Raw genomic sequence first — 16,860 nt, 5'->3', positions numbered from 1 at the left:
ATGCCATCAAGGGCTTTAACAGTTCACTGCAGAAAAGTTTCAAAGTCAGTTCTTAAAAAGATAAAGTGATTAGAGAATAACTACAGAACACATTCTATTCAGGGTTTGACATTCTTGTCCTTAAGTCCTTCATAACAGCTAACGTTTGCCTAAAGGTACTCACAATCCACGTATCCATTTGAATTCTATATTTTACCAGTGGAGAAGGTGGAATGGAATTCAAAACCAAGCTCTCTGCAAAGGCAGTTTAAGTGAAACATTAAACACTGAATACCTGCTCTTTGTATTCTACCTGATGCATTTTACCTCCACATCTTCAGCTTTCAACATAAACTAATGCAAATTATATATAAAAAAAAAGCAATCACCTTCCTGAATAAAACCAGACATTTTTGACACAAAACAGTTTGTGCTACAAGTACCAGAGACAGATTATGCAAGAAGGGATACTTTTGTGACAGGACAATTTCTGAATGACTGCTTTCTGAAGCTGAAAATCCTGTCGGTCAAGAAGGAAAACTTCCATTTCAAAGTTTTTAGTTTGAAGTATACATAAATTCAATGGAAAAATAAATAACATCAACATAACAATACCATAATCTCCATTATTACTATATTACTGAATATTTTTAAAGGAATGATTTAATTACAGGAGTACAGAATCTTCATCCATCCAAACTGTACAAAGCCATTAAGAGGCTGGTTTTCTGTTAGTGATGGTGGTTAAAAAAAAAAAAAAAAACAGGCAAGAGTGGTTGTCAGGTCACTCTGGTTTCATTATTTTTGTGGTTTCTTTAGTTCAAAGTGACTGAAAAACACATGTCTATAACACAGACAAGGAGAGTAAAACGTTATAGCATACACTTGCTTATCCACCAGTGTAATGGGCACAGTGTAAAGATTTGCACAAATATCTGAACTCACAAGCTTTGCCATAGTAGCACTGGAGGACTAGCGAACAGAACATGGCCAGCACAGTCTACTTCTGTTCTACCTTCACAGAGTGGATCATGAAAGAGAATTACTTGACTCAATCCAGGCAGAAGTCCAGGACAAGAAAATGTTTAAGCACCTGTAAACGCGTGCACACATATGCACACACTTCCAACTTTCTACCAGAGAATGATGAATCCAAGTGAACTGTAAAGAGAAATTATTTGACAGTGCACACACACTTGGCGTTTCACTGAAAGTAAATTCAAGTTTAGTGCATCTTTATGTAAAACGAAGAGAAATGTAATTTCAGATAAAATGAATTATGGAGCCCTATCAACAGGAATCTGTGCTGTTAGCTATTTTACAGCAATGAAAAAGCTAGAGCAGAAATATCCATTTAGCTAGAAAAACACACTGTACATTCTGAACAAGCTCCCCATATGTTCTCAAGAAGTTCAGAAGATTTCAATAGTGTTATAATTGAATTGATCTTGAGGGAGATCACACGACACGTGCATGGCAATAAAGGGATCAGACCCAGCCAGCACGGGTTCACCAGGGGCAGGTCGTGCTTGTCCAACCTCATCTCCTTCTATGACTGGGTGACCAGACAGGTAGATGAGGGAAAGGCTGTTGATGTAGTCTACCTGGACTTCAGCAAGGCCTTTGACACGGTCTCCCACAGTATTCTCCTAAGGAAACTGGCAGCCCGTGGTGTGGACAGGTTCACTCTTCTCTGGGTGGAGAACTGGCTGGAGGGCCGTGCCCAGAGGGTAGTGGTTAATGGAGTTAAGTCCAGCTGGCGTCCTGTTATGAGTGGTGTCCCCCAAGGGTCAGTTTTGGGGCCCATCTTGTTTAATATCTTTATTGATGACCTAGACGAGGGAATTGAGTGTACGCTCAGTAAGTTTGCAGATGACACAAAGCTGGGAGGATGTGTCAAACTGCCTGAGGGTAGGGAGGCCCTTCAGAGGGATTTGGATAGGCTGAACAGCTGGGCTGAGCAAAATGGGATGAGGTTCAATAAGACCAAGTGCCGGGTCCTGCACTTTGGCCACAATAACCCCATGCAGTGCTATAGGCTTGGGGCAGAATGGCTTGAAGAATGTAGAGAGGAAAAGGACCTGGGGGTGTTGGTTGATGCTCGGCTCAACATGAGCCGGCGGCAGTGTGCCCAGGTGGCCAAGAAGGCCAACAGCATCCTGGCCTGTATTAGAAATAGTGTAGCCAGCAGGAGCAGGGAGGTGATCATCCCCCTGTACTCAGCTCTGGTACGGCCGCACCTCGAGTACTGTGTTCAGTTTTGGGCCCCTCACTACAAGAAGGACATTGAGGCCCTGGAGCGTGTTCAGAGAAGGGCAACAAAACTGGTGAGGGGTCTGGAGCACAAGTCTTATGAGGAGCGGCTGAGGGAGCTGGGATTGTTCAGTCTGGAGAAGAGGAGGCTCAGAGGAGACCTTATTGCACTCTACCACTTCCTGAAGGGGGGTTGTGGTGAGGAGGGGGTAGGCCTCTTCTCCCTGATAAGTAATGACAGGACGAGAGGGAATGGCCACAAGTTGCGCCGGGGAAGATTTAGATTAGACCTGAGGAAGCATTTCTTTTCTGAAAGAGTGGTCAGGCACTGGAATGGCCTGCCTAGGGAGGTGGTTGAGGCACCATCCCTAGCGCTGTTCAAGAAGCGTTTAGATGAGGTGCTAAAGGACTTAATTTAGTAGTTGGGTTGAGATAGTGATAGGAGGATGGTTGGACTAGATGATCTTATAGGTCCTTTCCAACCTTATGAACTTATGAACTTATGTTGGAAACTGTATTTCCCACAATTCTAAATCTTCACTGGATGAACTGTTCAATACCCTTGCTCTCACATAAAGCAAATTCTTCACAGTCGAACTGAATTGTAGAAGTTTATAAAACAGAAAGCACAATATCAAAATGATTAACTTTCTCCCTCCAAATTCACTAGTCCATATGAAAAGTTACTTCTAAATTTAATCATACTGCCACCTAATTTTAGGCCCTACGTACTGGTTACATGTTGCAGATGCTTGCTGCTGAGTGGTTATTTGATATTTTTCTCTGTTGAATGCTACATACAGTATAATCAAAGGATAATTAAATAATCTATCACTCTATCTAGCAATCGGAATTAAAATAAAGCAGTTAAAGGAACTGGAGCATTTGATATGTTTTCAAACTATCCTATTTTGAAGGGTTTTAAGTCAGAGAGCCTCTATCACTGGCCTTACTTTGGTCCAAAATGTAAATGACTAAACAAAAGGCTTCTTTCAAATATGGATGCTACAGTAATTTATCTCTAAGACTCTTTTTCTATCAACAGACTAGAGAGAACATGTAGTATTCTTCCCTGCACCAAGGGAAAAGATGAAATACCTTGAAAAATGGCAACACCAGGTTTCTACCATCTAAAATCCTTGGACAGCTAGTTAAATAACTTTGTACTCTTTGACCACTAGGTAATAGCTGAAAGCACGACCGAATTGAAAGCCAGCAAAGAAAGAATCCATTAATTCAAAGAACTATTAAAAGCTATGTTAGGCTTTGAATAATCATGGAAAACCTTATGAATATGTGAAGGTGCAGTTTTCAGCACATTCTTGAAATCCACAAACAGTTCAGCTCTAGGAGCAGCTAGTATCAGCTAATATCTAGTATCAGCTCTAGCAGAATTAACAACAAATAGTAACAAAGCAAGCCTCTTGTTAGTAACATACTAATGTTTCTTATATTGGAGGGCCCTATTTCCACAAAGTATATCTTAAATGAGTCTGAATACCAAAAGGAAGAACAGCAATGAGTAACAGTAACAAGCTGTGAAGGAAAAACAATTACATTCTATAACCTGGAAAGAAAACTCAACAGAAAGTGAACTAATATAGGTGATAAAATAATAAACAGATAATTTTGCTCATCAAAGTAAACGAAAAGTCATTCAGATCAACAGTAAAGAGAAGTAGGTCTCAATGACTGAGTTGTTCTGGAAAAACATATATATGTTGTAGAAAATGGTTACCGACTCATCCTCAATTGAGTGATACACAAAACGTCCATAAACTTCATTAAAATAACTTTTAAATCGTATTTCCAATAATATATTTCAAAACCACCTTGACTCCTAATCAGTTCATGTATTTATACAGGCTAAAGTCAGCTAACACTGTCAACATTTAGTTTTGAATGCGGAGCTTCAGTCCCTGGTATTCCAGTTCTCTCTGCCCAACAATCTGAGAGAAATCTATTTTAATGATATGAACAATGAATCAGCACAGAAAATATTTAGTAGAGAGATGCATGAGATAAAGTGGGTCACTAGAAAAAACTATCTGTGCACTTGGCCCACCAAGTGACCCAAAAGAAATTACATGCGTAACAACAAAACACAACAACAAACAAAAAAACAGCAGTAAAAAAAGCCTTAATTCTGAAAAGTAGCCACTACTAATATCTGCATATTGGAGTTACTGAAGCTGAATAACTGCTCAAGACTCCTGTAACACAGGAAAAACAGCATTCACAAAGATGCAAAACATGAAATCAATCAGCTCTGATGTTCTATCATGATACTGTTTCCCTTTCTCGGTCAACCTGAAGATGAAATATTTGAAACACATACAGCAGTTTCTTTTTTCCAAAAGGACATTCAAAGACTGAAAGATTGAAAGAATTAAAAGGATGACTCAGAATAATGAAAAGATTTGAGTTGGAAGGGATCTTAAAGACAACCCAATTCCAACTTCCCTGCTGTGAGAGACAGTACTTTCCACTGGACCAGGCTGCCACAAACCCCAACCAACTTGGCCTCTGACATCTCCAAGAATGAGGAGCTTGCCTAGGCAGGCTGTAACTATGACACAGAACTATGAAATCATGAGATATTGCAGAATCACAGAAAAAAAAAAGCTTGATACCAGATGGCAATCAGTAGTCTTGCAATCAAATACGTAATTGAGACAAATGGCTTTGAGTCAAATTTAAGAAGGAAAATAAAGTAAGCTTTTGCCCATCCAAATTTTGAAACAGTCTTCTCAGTAAAACAATCTTTTATCCACAAAATACCAAACTGTCCATGGCAACACTTCAGTTTTAAAATGTCACTTTCTACAGATCATTGATATTAGACTGGAAAACTGATGACTCTGCTACAAGGAAAGTTACTCTTAACCTTTCAACCGATCAAAATTTAAAGTTTTCCTGAGTTACACCTGCAATTTTTGATCATACACCTGAATCTAGCTCCACAGATGCTTTTATACTTCCCCAAGGATATAACAGGACAGTTATGAATCTGAAAAGCTCTGAGGATTGAGCTGTGTTTCCTTTTGGCTTTACTGTAGCTTTTCAGAGCTGCTACAAAAATCAGCTTTCTAGACATATGAGATCTAGGAGCTTATACCTTTATCTCTACAACCTACAAGACCATCTCAAGGAGATTTCTTTCTTTCCAAGCTGGGTAATATGATGGCTCTACATTCCTTCTCTCCTCTTACAGCCATTGATTTGAAAATCCTCTTACTCAGAAAATTACTAACTCACTACAATTGGGAGAGCAATCTACCAAAATCCTTTACCAAGTCACAAGGACAATACCTACTCTCTGTTCATTTTGAGAATGAGAGTTCAATCTCACACTGATTTAGACCACTATATGTCCAACTATCAAAATACTGGTAACAGTCAGAATTAAGTATGTAAGCCAAACCTAGACAGATCTTCATGGGGAAAAAATGAAAATATCGTGTGGCGTCAAGGTTCACAATGTTGAGTAGTAAGGATCCTTTTTTAAATCATCACCAAAGAAAAAGAGATTAAGGAAGCATCTCTACAGTCTCTCAAAGGCTAAATTTTTCAAATCTTAGGGCTACAGAACAGCTCTACCAAAAATAACAGGAAAAAAAAATCTTTTTAAAAAGCAATTTCATGACTGCCCCTTCATGTACACTATTTAACACACACAACTCTTCTATGAAAGGCAACAGGAATCGCTACTATAAAATCAACTGTTCCACAGCTGTGAATGTTTTGGGTTTCTTTTTAATGCAATGAACCGTTGAGTATTAAACTCAAAACACATCAGAGCGGTCAAATAATGTCCCACTTCAAGATACAAACACGAATACAGTAGTTTGAAGCAAAGATATTGTTAATGTCACTGTCAACTTTCCAACTTTCTTCCCTCCCTTACACACAGAAAGCTGCAGGTAAATAAAACAAATGGCAAATATTTCTGGCAGAGAGCATTTTCATACATCACTGAAGATCTACACCAACAAGACAATATCTGCGCTAAGGAAGGGAAACAGGTTTATTTTTAAGCAGTCGTTTTGAAAAGCTGGCATACTCGCAACAGCCTCTAAGATCACCACTGGAGAGCTTGATTAAAGCAAGTCTAAAAAGCATACAACCTACAACTATTTGATTTTACCTGAAACAATTACAGATGATCCCGGGTCAATAATTCCACTGTTTGGCCTCACGCAATATCGACGAGGCGCTGTGGTCTTCACTTTGAAGCATACTTTTCTATCTGATGGATTTCGTAGCTTAAGATTTGTGGTTACTACATCTGTAAAGGGACCTGAAGAAAAAAAAAAAAGCTTTTCTTTAAATATGCATGTATCTGTGGAAAGGAAACCAGCTTATACAGTGCAAATTGCTCTTTAAATTAACGTAATCTGAGGGTGATAAGTTTCTAAGAACTGGTTAAATCATACACCTGTTAAGCAAGTAAACCATTACACACAAAGCATACTCTACAATCTAAGTTACAATAATATAAATTAAAGCAATGAAGAAAATAATTGTATAATTGACTCAAGCTGCTGGTGAAAGAAGTTCATATATACATATATAGACAGATTCTTTTTAAACAGAGGAGTCGTGTTAATTTTATCAAAGCATTCTTAACATTTTAAGTACCTGGAAGGTAATGGTGAAATGCTAAACTAAGTTTTGCTGGATTTTTCCATAGGGATAGAGACAACATGTACTTTAAATGTTTGGAAGAGTTCCAAAGACAGTAAACACTAAGATACTGGAACAGACTAACTGCACTTGACATTTCAATTTCTGTTAGATTTCTGAGCTCCTACAGACTTGACAGGAGCACACAAACCTCATTATTTAAATTCAGAGCAGGCAAGGAAGATGATATTCTGTTTAGTCATATACTCTAACGAATTCACAGAAAAGAAACTAATTGCCAGATTCACCTATCCGATGCAGTATGTTGGCTGTGTTTAACCATCAAGATAAGAATTGACTCTGCACTTGAACTGCACAACAGCGGCATAATTTCAATATTAAGCTGTAAAAGCTCTTCTTCCAGAAGAAATCACCTCCATTTGATGCCATACAGTAACAGCAGTAAAGGTTCAGTGTTCTGAGTGGTGCCCATCATCTGAAAGCATGAATGCACAGGCGCTAAAGGAATATAACTTGGAAAATGAAATTCCAAATGAACGTGAAATTTATTCAATACTATTTCATGTGCACATTAACTTTCAAGAAGCCTCTTGACTATTCTTTAGAAAGTAATTGCTACAAAATGTAGTCATTTCACCATCGAGGTTGCAATAACTACTATTCCATTAAAAAAAAAAAACTCTATTACATAGGATTATAAATATACTTTTTTAATCCAAGTTGTGAGGTACAACAAAACCACCAATTGTACAAGGTAATAAAAGTCAATTCTCTTTCAGACACAGTATTCCACAGAGGTCTCAGGACTATTCTGAACTAAGTGGAACTATGACTGGAGAAGCCTGTCATTACACTAGAGGGCTCACTATCTGACCAAAGTTTGCATGTTGATAACCCTCTTTCAGTTCAAATCCTTGATTTTTGAAGAGTACTAAACACAGCCTTGATATAAAACAATGGGATACAAATCAATGAAGACTAAAACTGGGACTAAGCAGAATAGTGAGACATAATTGAAAACACACATGAACCAGTTAAAATTCAAGACTTTTTTTTTTTTTTTTGAGAAAATAGGACCTAATTGGTATTACTTGACTGAAAAATTCATTTCTAGTCTGGCTTTATATGGTAGAAGAAAATAATCACCCTCTTAATCTATCCAAACTTGGCATAGGACCCATGAGGAAGGTTTATACAACGACTTCAAAGTTTCCTGCCACTTGCCCCTTGACAGCTCTAGCAGGATCCAGTTGCATTTGCTTATAGAGTCTCATCTAAAAATAACTTCCATAACCCACAGCACAAGCTGAAGTAAAATCAGGTATCTGAATAATCCTCTGAGACTGGTGATACACTCAGAGAAGACCAACCATTTCTTTTTTGAGCTGTATAAACATTATTAAGGACATAATTCTCAGTTTTATTTATAGCCATGCAGGCAGTGCCTTTGCAGTGCTCAGCAGCATACGCCTCAAATTTGGCTAGGCTTTTTTGTGTTGGTTCTTTTTTCCCCTTTCATTTTGTTGGATTGTTAATTGTAACTCTAGACAAGCTCTATAAAAACTATATAAACCCTCTCAAGACTCAAAACCACCAGATTTAATAAACAGTTCATAAGGAACTCCCATACCGACAGAAAACAAGAACAAATTAAGACCAACTTTCACTGTTCCTGCAGCACCCAGCTATTTAGTTTACTGACAGCACAGATCTCGAGCACAGGCATAGGTGTTGACCTTCCTTACACAGGAATGTAAGTCAGAAAAAAAACACTAGCATCCTGAGGAGCATCATATTCTAAATTAGAATGGTATATCCTTCAAATAAGAAACCACATGACGGCAGAAGAGGATTCAGGAGTTTCCAATCACACAACCATGCATACCACTAACTCCAGGAACAGGAAAAAAATGACTGGTTGACACTAGCAGCCCAAGCATGAGCTTAAATCATGACCTTAAATCAGTTCCTTGAGAGAATGGAGGGGAGAAGAACTGGGAACGTTAGAACAACAGACGCTGGGATCTGCAACTGTTTCCAGAATAAGATCTTCAACGTATACTGATATAACTGTGATGTACAATGACAAAACACCACTACTTTTTAAACCTGTAACTTAAATCTAACAGCTCCTGGGAATCAGAGTTATTTTAAAAGGAAAAGAGAGTTTATAAACCCATTTGGCAGTATGCAGCCAAGACACCAGTTACAGCATCTTTCCAGAATAAAAACTGTGCGAGTGCCAGGTTATTCCAACTGTTGTGAAAGGTGAAGTGACAATTCATGCCAAGATTTTTCCTGTCTTTTCAACTTAAAATGGCCTTAGAAAGGAATGACAGACACTGCCTACACTCAGAGAAACTAGAGATCTCCAAAAACATGATACGCTGAATTTCCATTCCAGCAATCTTAACTGTGCAGCAGCCGCAACATTAACGCCGAGGTTGCCTCTGGCAACCACATACCTTGGACTACAGCAACTAGCAAGCAGGAAGAAATGACACAGATTCTGCACAGCCAGCTTTCAGTGCTGAAATGCAGTTCCAAGTTTCCTGTCTTGCCACGACCTTGCCAGTTATACTGCAGTAGAACCTAAAGATGATGTATTACTGGACAAGAAGGATCTGTACAAAGGTCGTTTGGGATCAGTGTTGTCGTATTCTCTCTTTAAATTCAGGTCTTCTGAGCACCAAGTCATCCTTATGCTGAACAAAGTCAAACATAAGGGAGGAAATTATGACATGAATATGCCTTTCTAGAGTGTGAAGAAAGAGCAGAAAGGAACCTCCTCATTCACAATACTATGGGAAAGGTCAGAGATTACAGCCAGCATCTATTTGTTGACAGTATAGCCCGAATGAACTGAAAGCATTTTTTAGAAGGGGACAGGTTTGATTATTAGATGTTCAATTCAAAATGAGAAGACCTATCCGTAACAGATACAAAGACCCCATCACAGAGCATTACCTCTAAAATTTTCTAAGAATTCACCACTATATAAATTCAGAGCTGCTAACTCACAGAGCTCTGCAAAAACGGGTACACATAATGAAAAGGTTGGACAGCAGTTTATATGAAACAGCTTAAATGCAAGTAAATCGTTCTCTTTAAGACACCGAACTTCAAGAAACTAACATCCCAGCTGACTCCACACCAAAGGTACTTCATCTTATGCATGGAACTGAAGTTTATTTAAGCAGTAAACTGGCACGTTAAAGTGATGTATCATCATACCCAAAAAAACACAAGTATATGTAAGGAAGTACACAAACTGGCAAAAAGGTTCCAACCTCCTTAAAAGCAGGTAAGCTGCAGTATTAAGTTCAAAAATTATTTTTATGACATGCTCAAAGTGGGACAGTGTTTTTCCACAACTGCTTCATTGCATTTCAAAATCTGGGAGCATTCAGTGTACACAGAAGACATGAAGGTATCTCTTCCAAAACAAACTCAGGCAGGCTAGTTTTGTTCTGCATGTAATTAAGTCAGGTTGGGCGGGCAAAGAAAAATAATTTACAGCACTTAACATCTTCAGTACTAATGCATGAAGAAGGAACTAAAGTCAGTACTTCGGACACCACTGGTCATCTTTGTGGCAAGAGTATACTGAAGGCTCACATTCAACTTGATGTCTACCAGGACCCCCAGCTCCAATCCTGCAAAGCCGTGCAACTCAGCAATTCCCCTTGCTGAACTTCATGAGGTCCCTACCTGCCCATTTCTTCAGCCTGACCAGGTCCCTCTGTATAGCAACACAATCAGAGTTTTGAGTCATCCACAAACTTACTGAGGGTGCACCCTGCTCTATGATCCAGATCATCAATGAAGTTGTTAAAAGGTACTGAACCCAGAATCGATCCCTGTGGTACACCGTGAGTTACTCTCTCCTCCACCAAGACTTTGCACCACTGACACCTGGGTCCAGCCAGCAGCCTCTTTCTTATCCACCTTCCTATCTGCTCATCCAGACTCATTCATCAACAGCTTTTCTATAAGGATCTCATGAAAGGTGGTGTCAAAATCCTCAACAAACGTCCAGGCAGAAAGTATCCACTGTTCTCTCCTCATCTACAATTAAGGATTATAAACAGTGGCCTCAAAGTAACGCCTGCCAGCTCCCTCAGTCCTCAACTATGGGTGCCTTTCTATCTGGGCTCACAGACTTAAGTAGGTCCAGCTGGCTTACCTATTGCCTGACCTGATCTTCTACAACCACAGGTGCCTTCTCCTTGTTCCAGATTTTCTCCTTGGTCTCTGGGACATGAGATTCCAGAAGGCCAGTTTTACCAGTGAAGCCTGAGGCAAAGCTGTGAAGTACTAAAACTTCAGCCTTCTACATGTCCTATGTAACCAGGTCCCACATCTCCTTCAGCAGTAGGCACGTACATCCCTTTTGTCATCAGTGCACTTACAGAAGCCCTTTTAGCTGGCCTTCACATCCCTGCCCAAACTCAACTCCATTTGGGCTTTGACTTCCCTAACCTAATCTCTACATGCCTGGACAACAACACTGGATTCTTCCCAGTCTCAACCCCTTGCTCCTACATTTGAGATAAGTATCAAAAACAGAAGTACTTCCAGAGATTTTTTGCCCTTTTAAAAAGTAAAGAGTTGCATCAGAACAATAAAAAAAAAAGCTCTGTTAAAAGAATAGATTGCATATATTATCAAGCATGCCATACTCACAACACACTCCAGTATCATGTGTGATGCACCAATAGACATCAAGGAGACTACATAAGCTGTACACAGGAGGAAACAGTCACTGTGATACATCAACTGTCTTCCCAAATACAAATACTGATTGAAATAGGTAGCAAAGTTAAAAACCAGAGTAATTTCATAAAGGGCCTGAAATTCTACAAGCTTGTTACAGCCAGAGACTCCAGCTTTTTCTCAGAATACCTACTATATATTATATATAAATATATATAATAATAAATTATATATATTTATTTATATATATTATATATATTCCTACCAAGAATACTGCTGTCTTCATTACCTTCAGAATTTTCCTCTTGAATTTACTCAACTATTTTTAAAAGCCCTTAGAAACATTCCTACTTTGTCTTATACTACAGACATATATTCTTAATAAAAAATTCAAAAGAAAAATAAACTGTCAGCATTAAGAAGCAACTTGCATTTTGCTAGCAAGCAAACCGTGTTCAATACTGAAATAAACAAGGTAGGATGACTACAAGAGCAAGAGCAGTGTTTAGCAGTGATTCTGGAAAACTGAAACTACCCTGACTGACAGATAACCTCACTGATTTCAAAACGAAGACTTGAAGCACTTAACTGCTTTGAATTTAATTTTGTAATACTTTCTGGAAAAAAAAAATGTGAAACAGTTGACACAAATGAAAAAAAAAAAAACCAAGAGGAATGTTATTTCTACTAACTAGTTTCAAGCAACTCATATTCAGTTTTTTGTTAAAAAAAGAACAATTTAAAGAGAATCCATAACATCCACTGTCAATGAATACAGGTCACCTTTCTCTTGAAATATTAAAAACACAATTATTGAAATATCCTAAAAACTCAAAGACAAATTCTAACTGCCACAGATTGCCTACCTTAGAAATAGTAATGGCCTACAAAGCACAGAAGCCTTGTGGAATTGAATGTTGTTTCTGCAGTGAATATTGAGAAGTATAATTAATCCAAAGAAGTGGAATTTAATGTTTCAATATTCTGTAACTTAGCCCCAGAAATAGTCTGTGTGAAAAGTAGGAACACCGTATACATATTAGTAAAATATCCTAGAAACATAGTTACTGAACAAGTTCTTTCTCACAAAGCCACAATAGAATTTAGATGTTCCACACAAAGAGTACAGTCTTCTAAGTTAGAAAGACATTGTACGGTTGTGCCAGGAAATCTTTGCTTAGGCCAGCAACAGTAAAATATCATGAACGAGCTTTCAATGAGCCAAGGCCTTTATACAAACTGTCCAGCTCTGTGGGAAGGTTAGGATGTCACAGGCAGGCTCCAAGATACCCCACTCCCCTGCATCCTATTTCCAAACCTTATCTCTATGCAAGGACAAACATACAGAACAACGACCAAGTGTTAAAGGAATGGGCTAGGGGGCAATGTTTATGTTTAAAGTGTAAAACAGGTACTTGAAAGCCATGATCTGGTATCTGATCCGAAAGCAATGACCAGACATGAAGAGGGCTATTTGCTGGTGTTTAGATAACAACCATTTGTTGTTGTTTAGATGACTAAGAGATTGTTTACTTGGTGTATGATCAGCAAAGCAGCCGTGAAAGAGCGTGATCCTGCAGTACTCAGTCAATGAGGAACCAGGGGAGAAAGAGGTAAGTGTTGGGCAATAGGGGATAAAAGATGTAACATTGTTCTCTCTGTGCACTCCCACCATCACAATTGTGAATAAACTCTGCTTTATCAGAGGTACTGTCCTGACTAAATTATTTGGGTATTTCCAACAATCTGGAGGCTCCTCTGGGATACTCATCGCCCCTTGGGGTTCTCCTCTCCTGCCCTGGACAGGATAGGTGCACCCTGCTGACTGGTCCTGGCTGGGTGGTCAGATGACTCCCTGGGACAGCCGATACTACACCGAGACTGTTACATAAAGGACAGGCTCTGTAAAAGCCTAGGGGCAGGCAGGCATGGGTGTTGGCCTTTGCAACCCGGTAACTTCACACATGGACCAAGGTAAGAAAAAATTCTCCGGAGGGAGCTGTTGGTATATAGTACCCTGAGCACTTGATGAAGTGTCAGCAGTACACCCCTATTAATCTGAGAGATCGGAGCACAGTACTCCAGAGTGACTGGGCCCAAAAATTCTGGGAATTGGAGTGAGACAGTATCCCAGAGGGATGCGTAATAGGAGCTCTCAAGAACAGGGGAAGGGATCATGCCTATAGATAGCCCCTTGGGAAAAATGCTTCAGAAATAGAAAATTAATCCTAGGACTAGAGATAAAGGTAAGATAAAGACGTTTAAATACTGGACACAGATATGGCCCAAAGAACCATTACAAGGAAAATCCGTATTTTGGCCAAAATACGGATCTGATGAGGATTGGATTTGCCAGATTTTGTATTCACGTGTAAAGAGTAAGACTCCATTTTTGGAGGAAGAAGTAGAAAATGTTGCCTGTTGGACATAGGTCAGCCTACTTTTAGTAAAGAAAGGTTCAGGCCAGGAAGAAGAAAAAGGAAAGAAAATTAATCGATGGGATCCCCCAGAGAATCTACCCCCTCCATAAAATCCTAATGAAGCACAGGAGGTGGCAGTCGTTCCCCCAGAATCATACTAAAGCATTTGAGATTCAGCAGAATAAGAATGAATCTCCTAGTGACGTTTTAGAAAGGCTTAGAGACAGAATGAGAAAATACTTAGGAATGACTTTTGAGGATCCTGTAACTCAGGAGCTTCTTAAGGTTAATTCTGTAACTAAGGCATGGCCTGATATACAGAAAAAGCTCCAAAAGACAGAAGGATGGAGTGTGAAGTCCCTGGAGGAACTCCTAGAGGAAGTCCAAAAAGTGTACATTAAATGGGAAAATGAGGGAAGAAAAACAAAAAGCTAGATTAATGGTTTCAACAGTTGATCATGTAGTGAGACGAAGAATGGTAACAGAGACAGGAAAATGGGAGAGAGATCAGGCCCAGGGAGATGGCAGAGAGAAGAGGAATTCTGAGGATATCAACCTAGACCTCAGTCAGAAGTTACTGAGAGGAAGTGTTTCAAGAGTGGTAAGCTGGAACATATAAAGAGGAATTGCCCAGAGTTGGAAAGAGAGAAGTTGCTAGCTGTCTTAAATTCAGACTAGGGGTGGCAGGGGTTATTGAAAAATCTGTCCCGCCAGCAGCCCTTGATAAATATGAAAGTGGGACCTGAAGGAGAAGAGATTGTATTTTTAGCTGATACTGGGGCAGCTCGATCGTCATTGGCTCATGAAGTGCCAGGACTCAAATTAACAAATGAAACTCTAAAGATAACGGGGGTAGAGGGAACTGGAATGATGGTACACTTTTTGAAAATACTGAGTTGAAATTGGAAAACTGGACAGTAATGGGACAATTATTATATGTGCCAGATGCAGGGACTAATTTATGAGGAAGAGATCTTATGACAAAATTGGGAATACAAATAACAACCTGTCAGAAAGGGATTACAGTATCAGTGAACATGTTAACCGAAGCAGATGAGAAGATAGGTCCTGTGGTCTGGGTTAAAGAAGGAAATAGAGGACTGAAAATAACTCCATTAAAAATAAAGTTGCAGGACAAACATGAGATTATAAGGCAGAGACAATACCCAACTCCGATAGAGGGTCATACTGGGCTTAAAGCTGTGACACAAGGACTACTGAAGGATGGATTGCTGGAACCATGTATGTTGCCTTTCAATACTCCCATTCTGCCAGTAAAGAAACCTGGGCGTTCCTATAGATTGGTACAAGACTTGAGAGACATTAATGAAACAGTACAAAAGTGACATCCCATGGTTCCAAATCCATATACTTTGATGAGTAAAACCCCAAATGAAGATAAATGGTTCAGTGTTATACATTTAAAGGATGCCTTTTGGTCTTGTCCCCTGGATCCGGAAAGCAGGGACGTATTTGCTTCTGAATGGGAAGATCCTGCTAGTGGTCGAAAACAGCAATGTCAGTGGATGGTCCTGCCTCAGGGATTTGCAGTCACCAAATCTGTTTGAGCAAGTTTTGGAACAAACATTAGAATGCTTTCAGCCACCGGAGGGAGTAACACTCCTACAGTATGTAGATGACCTTTTATTGACCGGACCAGAAAAAGCAAGGGTTAAAAAGGCTACAAACAGATTGCTAAACTTTCTAGGGAAACAGGGACTGAGAGTGTCAAAGAATATACTACAGTATGTAGAAAAAGAAGTCAAATACCTGGGACACCTGATCTCTGAGAGAAAGCGCAGAATAACCCTAGAGAGAAGTCAGGGAATTGTTGAACTACCCCTGCCCAGAACAAAGAGGGAATGGAGAAAATTCATAGGAGTACTGGGATACTGCAGGCTCTGGATAGAAGCATATGCTCAGAAAACCAAAGGGTTATACCTTAAACTATTAGATGGGGAACCCAATGCCCTTGAATGGACTGAAGAGGAAAAGGGGTTAATAGAGGAATTAAAACAAAATCTAATCACAGCCCTAGTCTTGGCCCTCCCTGCACTGAATAAACCTTTCCAGCTCTTAGTTACTGTAGATCAGGGAGCAGCACTGGGAGTGTTAACCCAGCAATGAGGGGATAAGCATCAACCCGTGGCATATCTATCTAAGCTGCTAGATCCAGTATCCTGGGGATGGCCAGAATGTACACAGGCTGTAGCAGCAACTGCTCTTCTGGTAGAAGAGAGCAGAAGGAGACCTCTGATAATCACTACCCCGCATCAGGTGAAAACTATCTTAACCCAAAGGGCTGGAAGGTGGTTAACTGACTCAAGAATTATGAAATATGAGACGATACTGATTGAAAAAGATGACTTAGTATTAATTACTGGATCTTGCCTGAAATCAGCTAAATTCCTGTGGAAAGGGGAGGAAAAAAAAGAAAATACAGAACACAATTGTATAGATATAATTCAGTATCAGACAATAAAGAAACTTCTGACTAAATTGGTCTTAGAGACATGACTTCCTTGGACAAACTGCTTGCCTCTCGTTCTCCTCGGAATCTGGACAGCGCCAAGGAAGGATGTGAGGGCTTCTCCATAAGAAATGTTATTTGGGCTGCATATTTAGGAAAGAAAATTGAGATACCACAGTTTGAAACTAAAGTTACGTTTCTTAAGAACTATATGCTTGGATTGTCTTTCTCACTAATATCTCTCGGGATTCGAGGACTGTTAGGACAAACACTGCCCCTGGAGTTCCCAATTCATCCATTCCAAGCTGGAGGCTGTGTCCTCATCCAGACCTGGAAGGAGATAAAGCTGCAACCCGACTGGGAAGGACCATTTCA

General features: G+C 39.5%; 1 protein-coding gene across 1 annotated transcript in view; it reads right to left on the bottom strand.

Moving 5' to 3' along the window:
- VAPA (VAMP associated protein A) overlaps positions 1–16,860 on the bottom strand; it is a 32,805-nt gene that overhangs the window by 5,953 nt on the left and 9,992 nt on the right. Inside the window, exon 2 of the mRNA XM_065753229.1 lies at positions 6,380–6,532. Within this exon, the coding sequence (XP_065609301.1) occupies positions 6,380–6,532 (153 nt within the window). The remainder of the gene's footprint in view (positions 1–6,379; positions 6,533–16,860) is intronic.

Source organism: Cyrtonyx montezumae, unplaced genomic scaffold, assembly GCF_038088225.1.
Source record: "Cyrtonyx montezumae isolate F1298 unplaced genomic scaffold, pur_monq_1.0 scaffold_8, whole genome shotgun sequence".
Taxonomy (NCBI): domain Eukaryota; kingdom Metazoa; phylum Chordata; class Aves; order Galliformes; family Odontophoridae; genus Cyrtonyx; species Cyrtonyx montezumae.
Note: the sequence above shows the minus strand (reverse complement) of the source record. Positions and strands in the feature narration are given on the sequence as shown.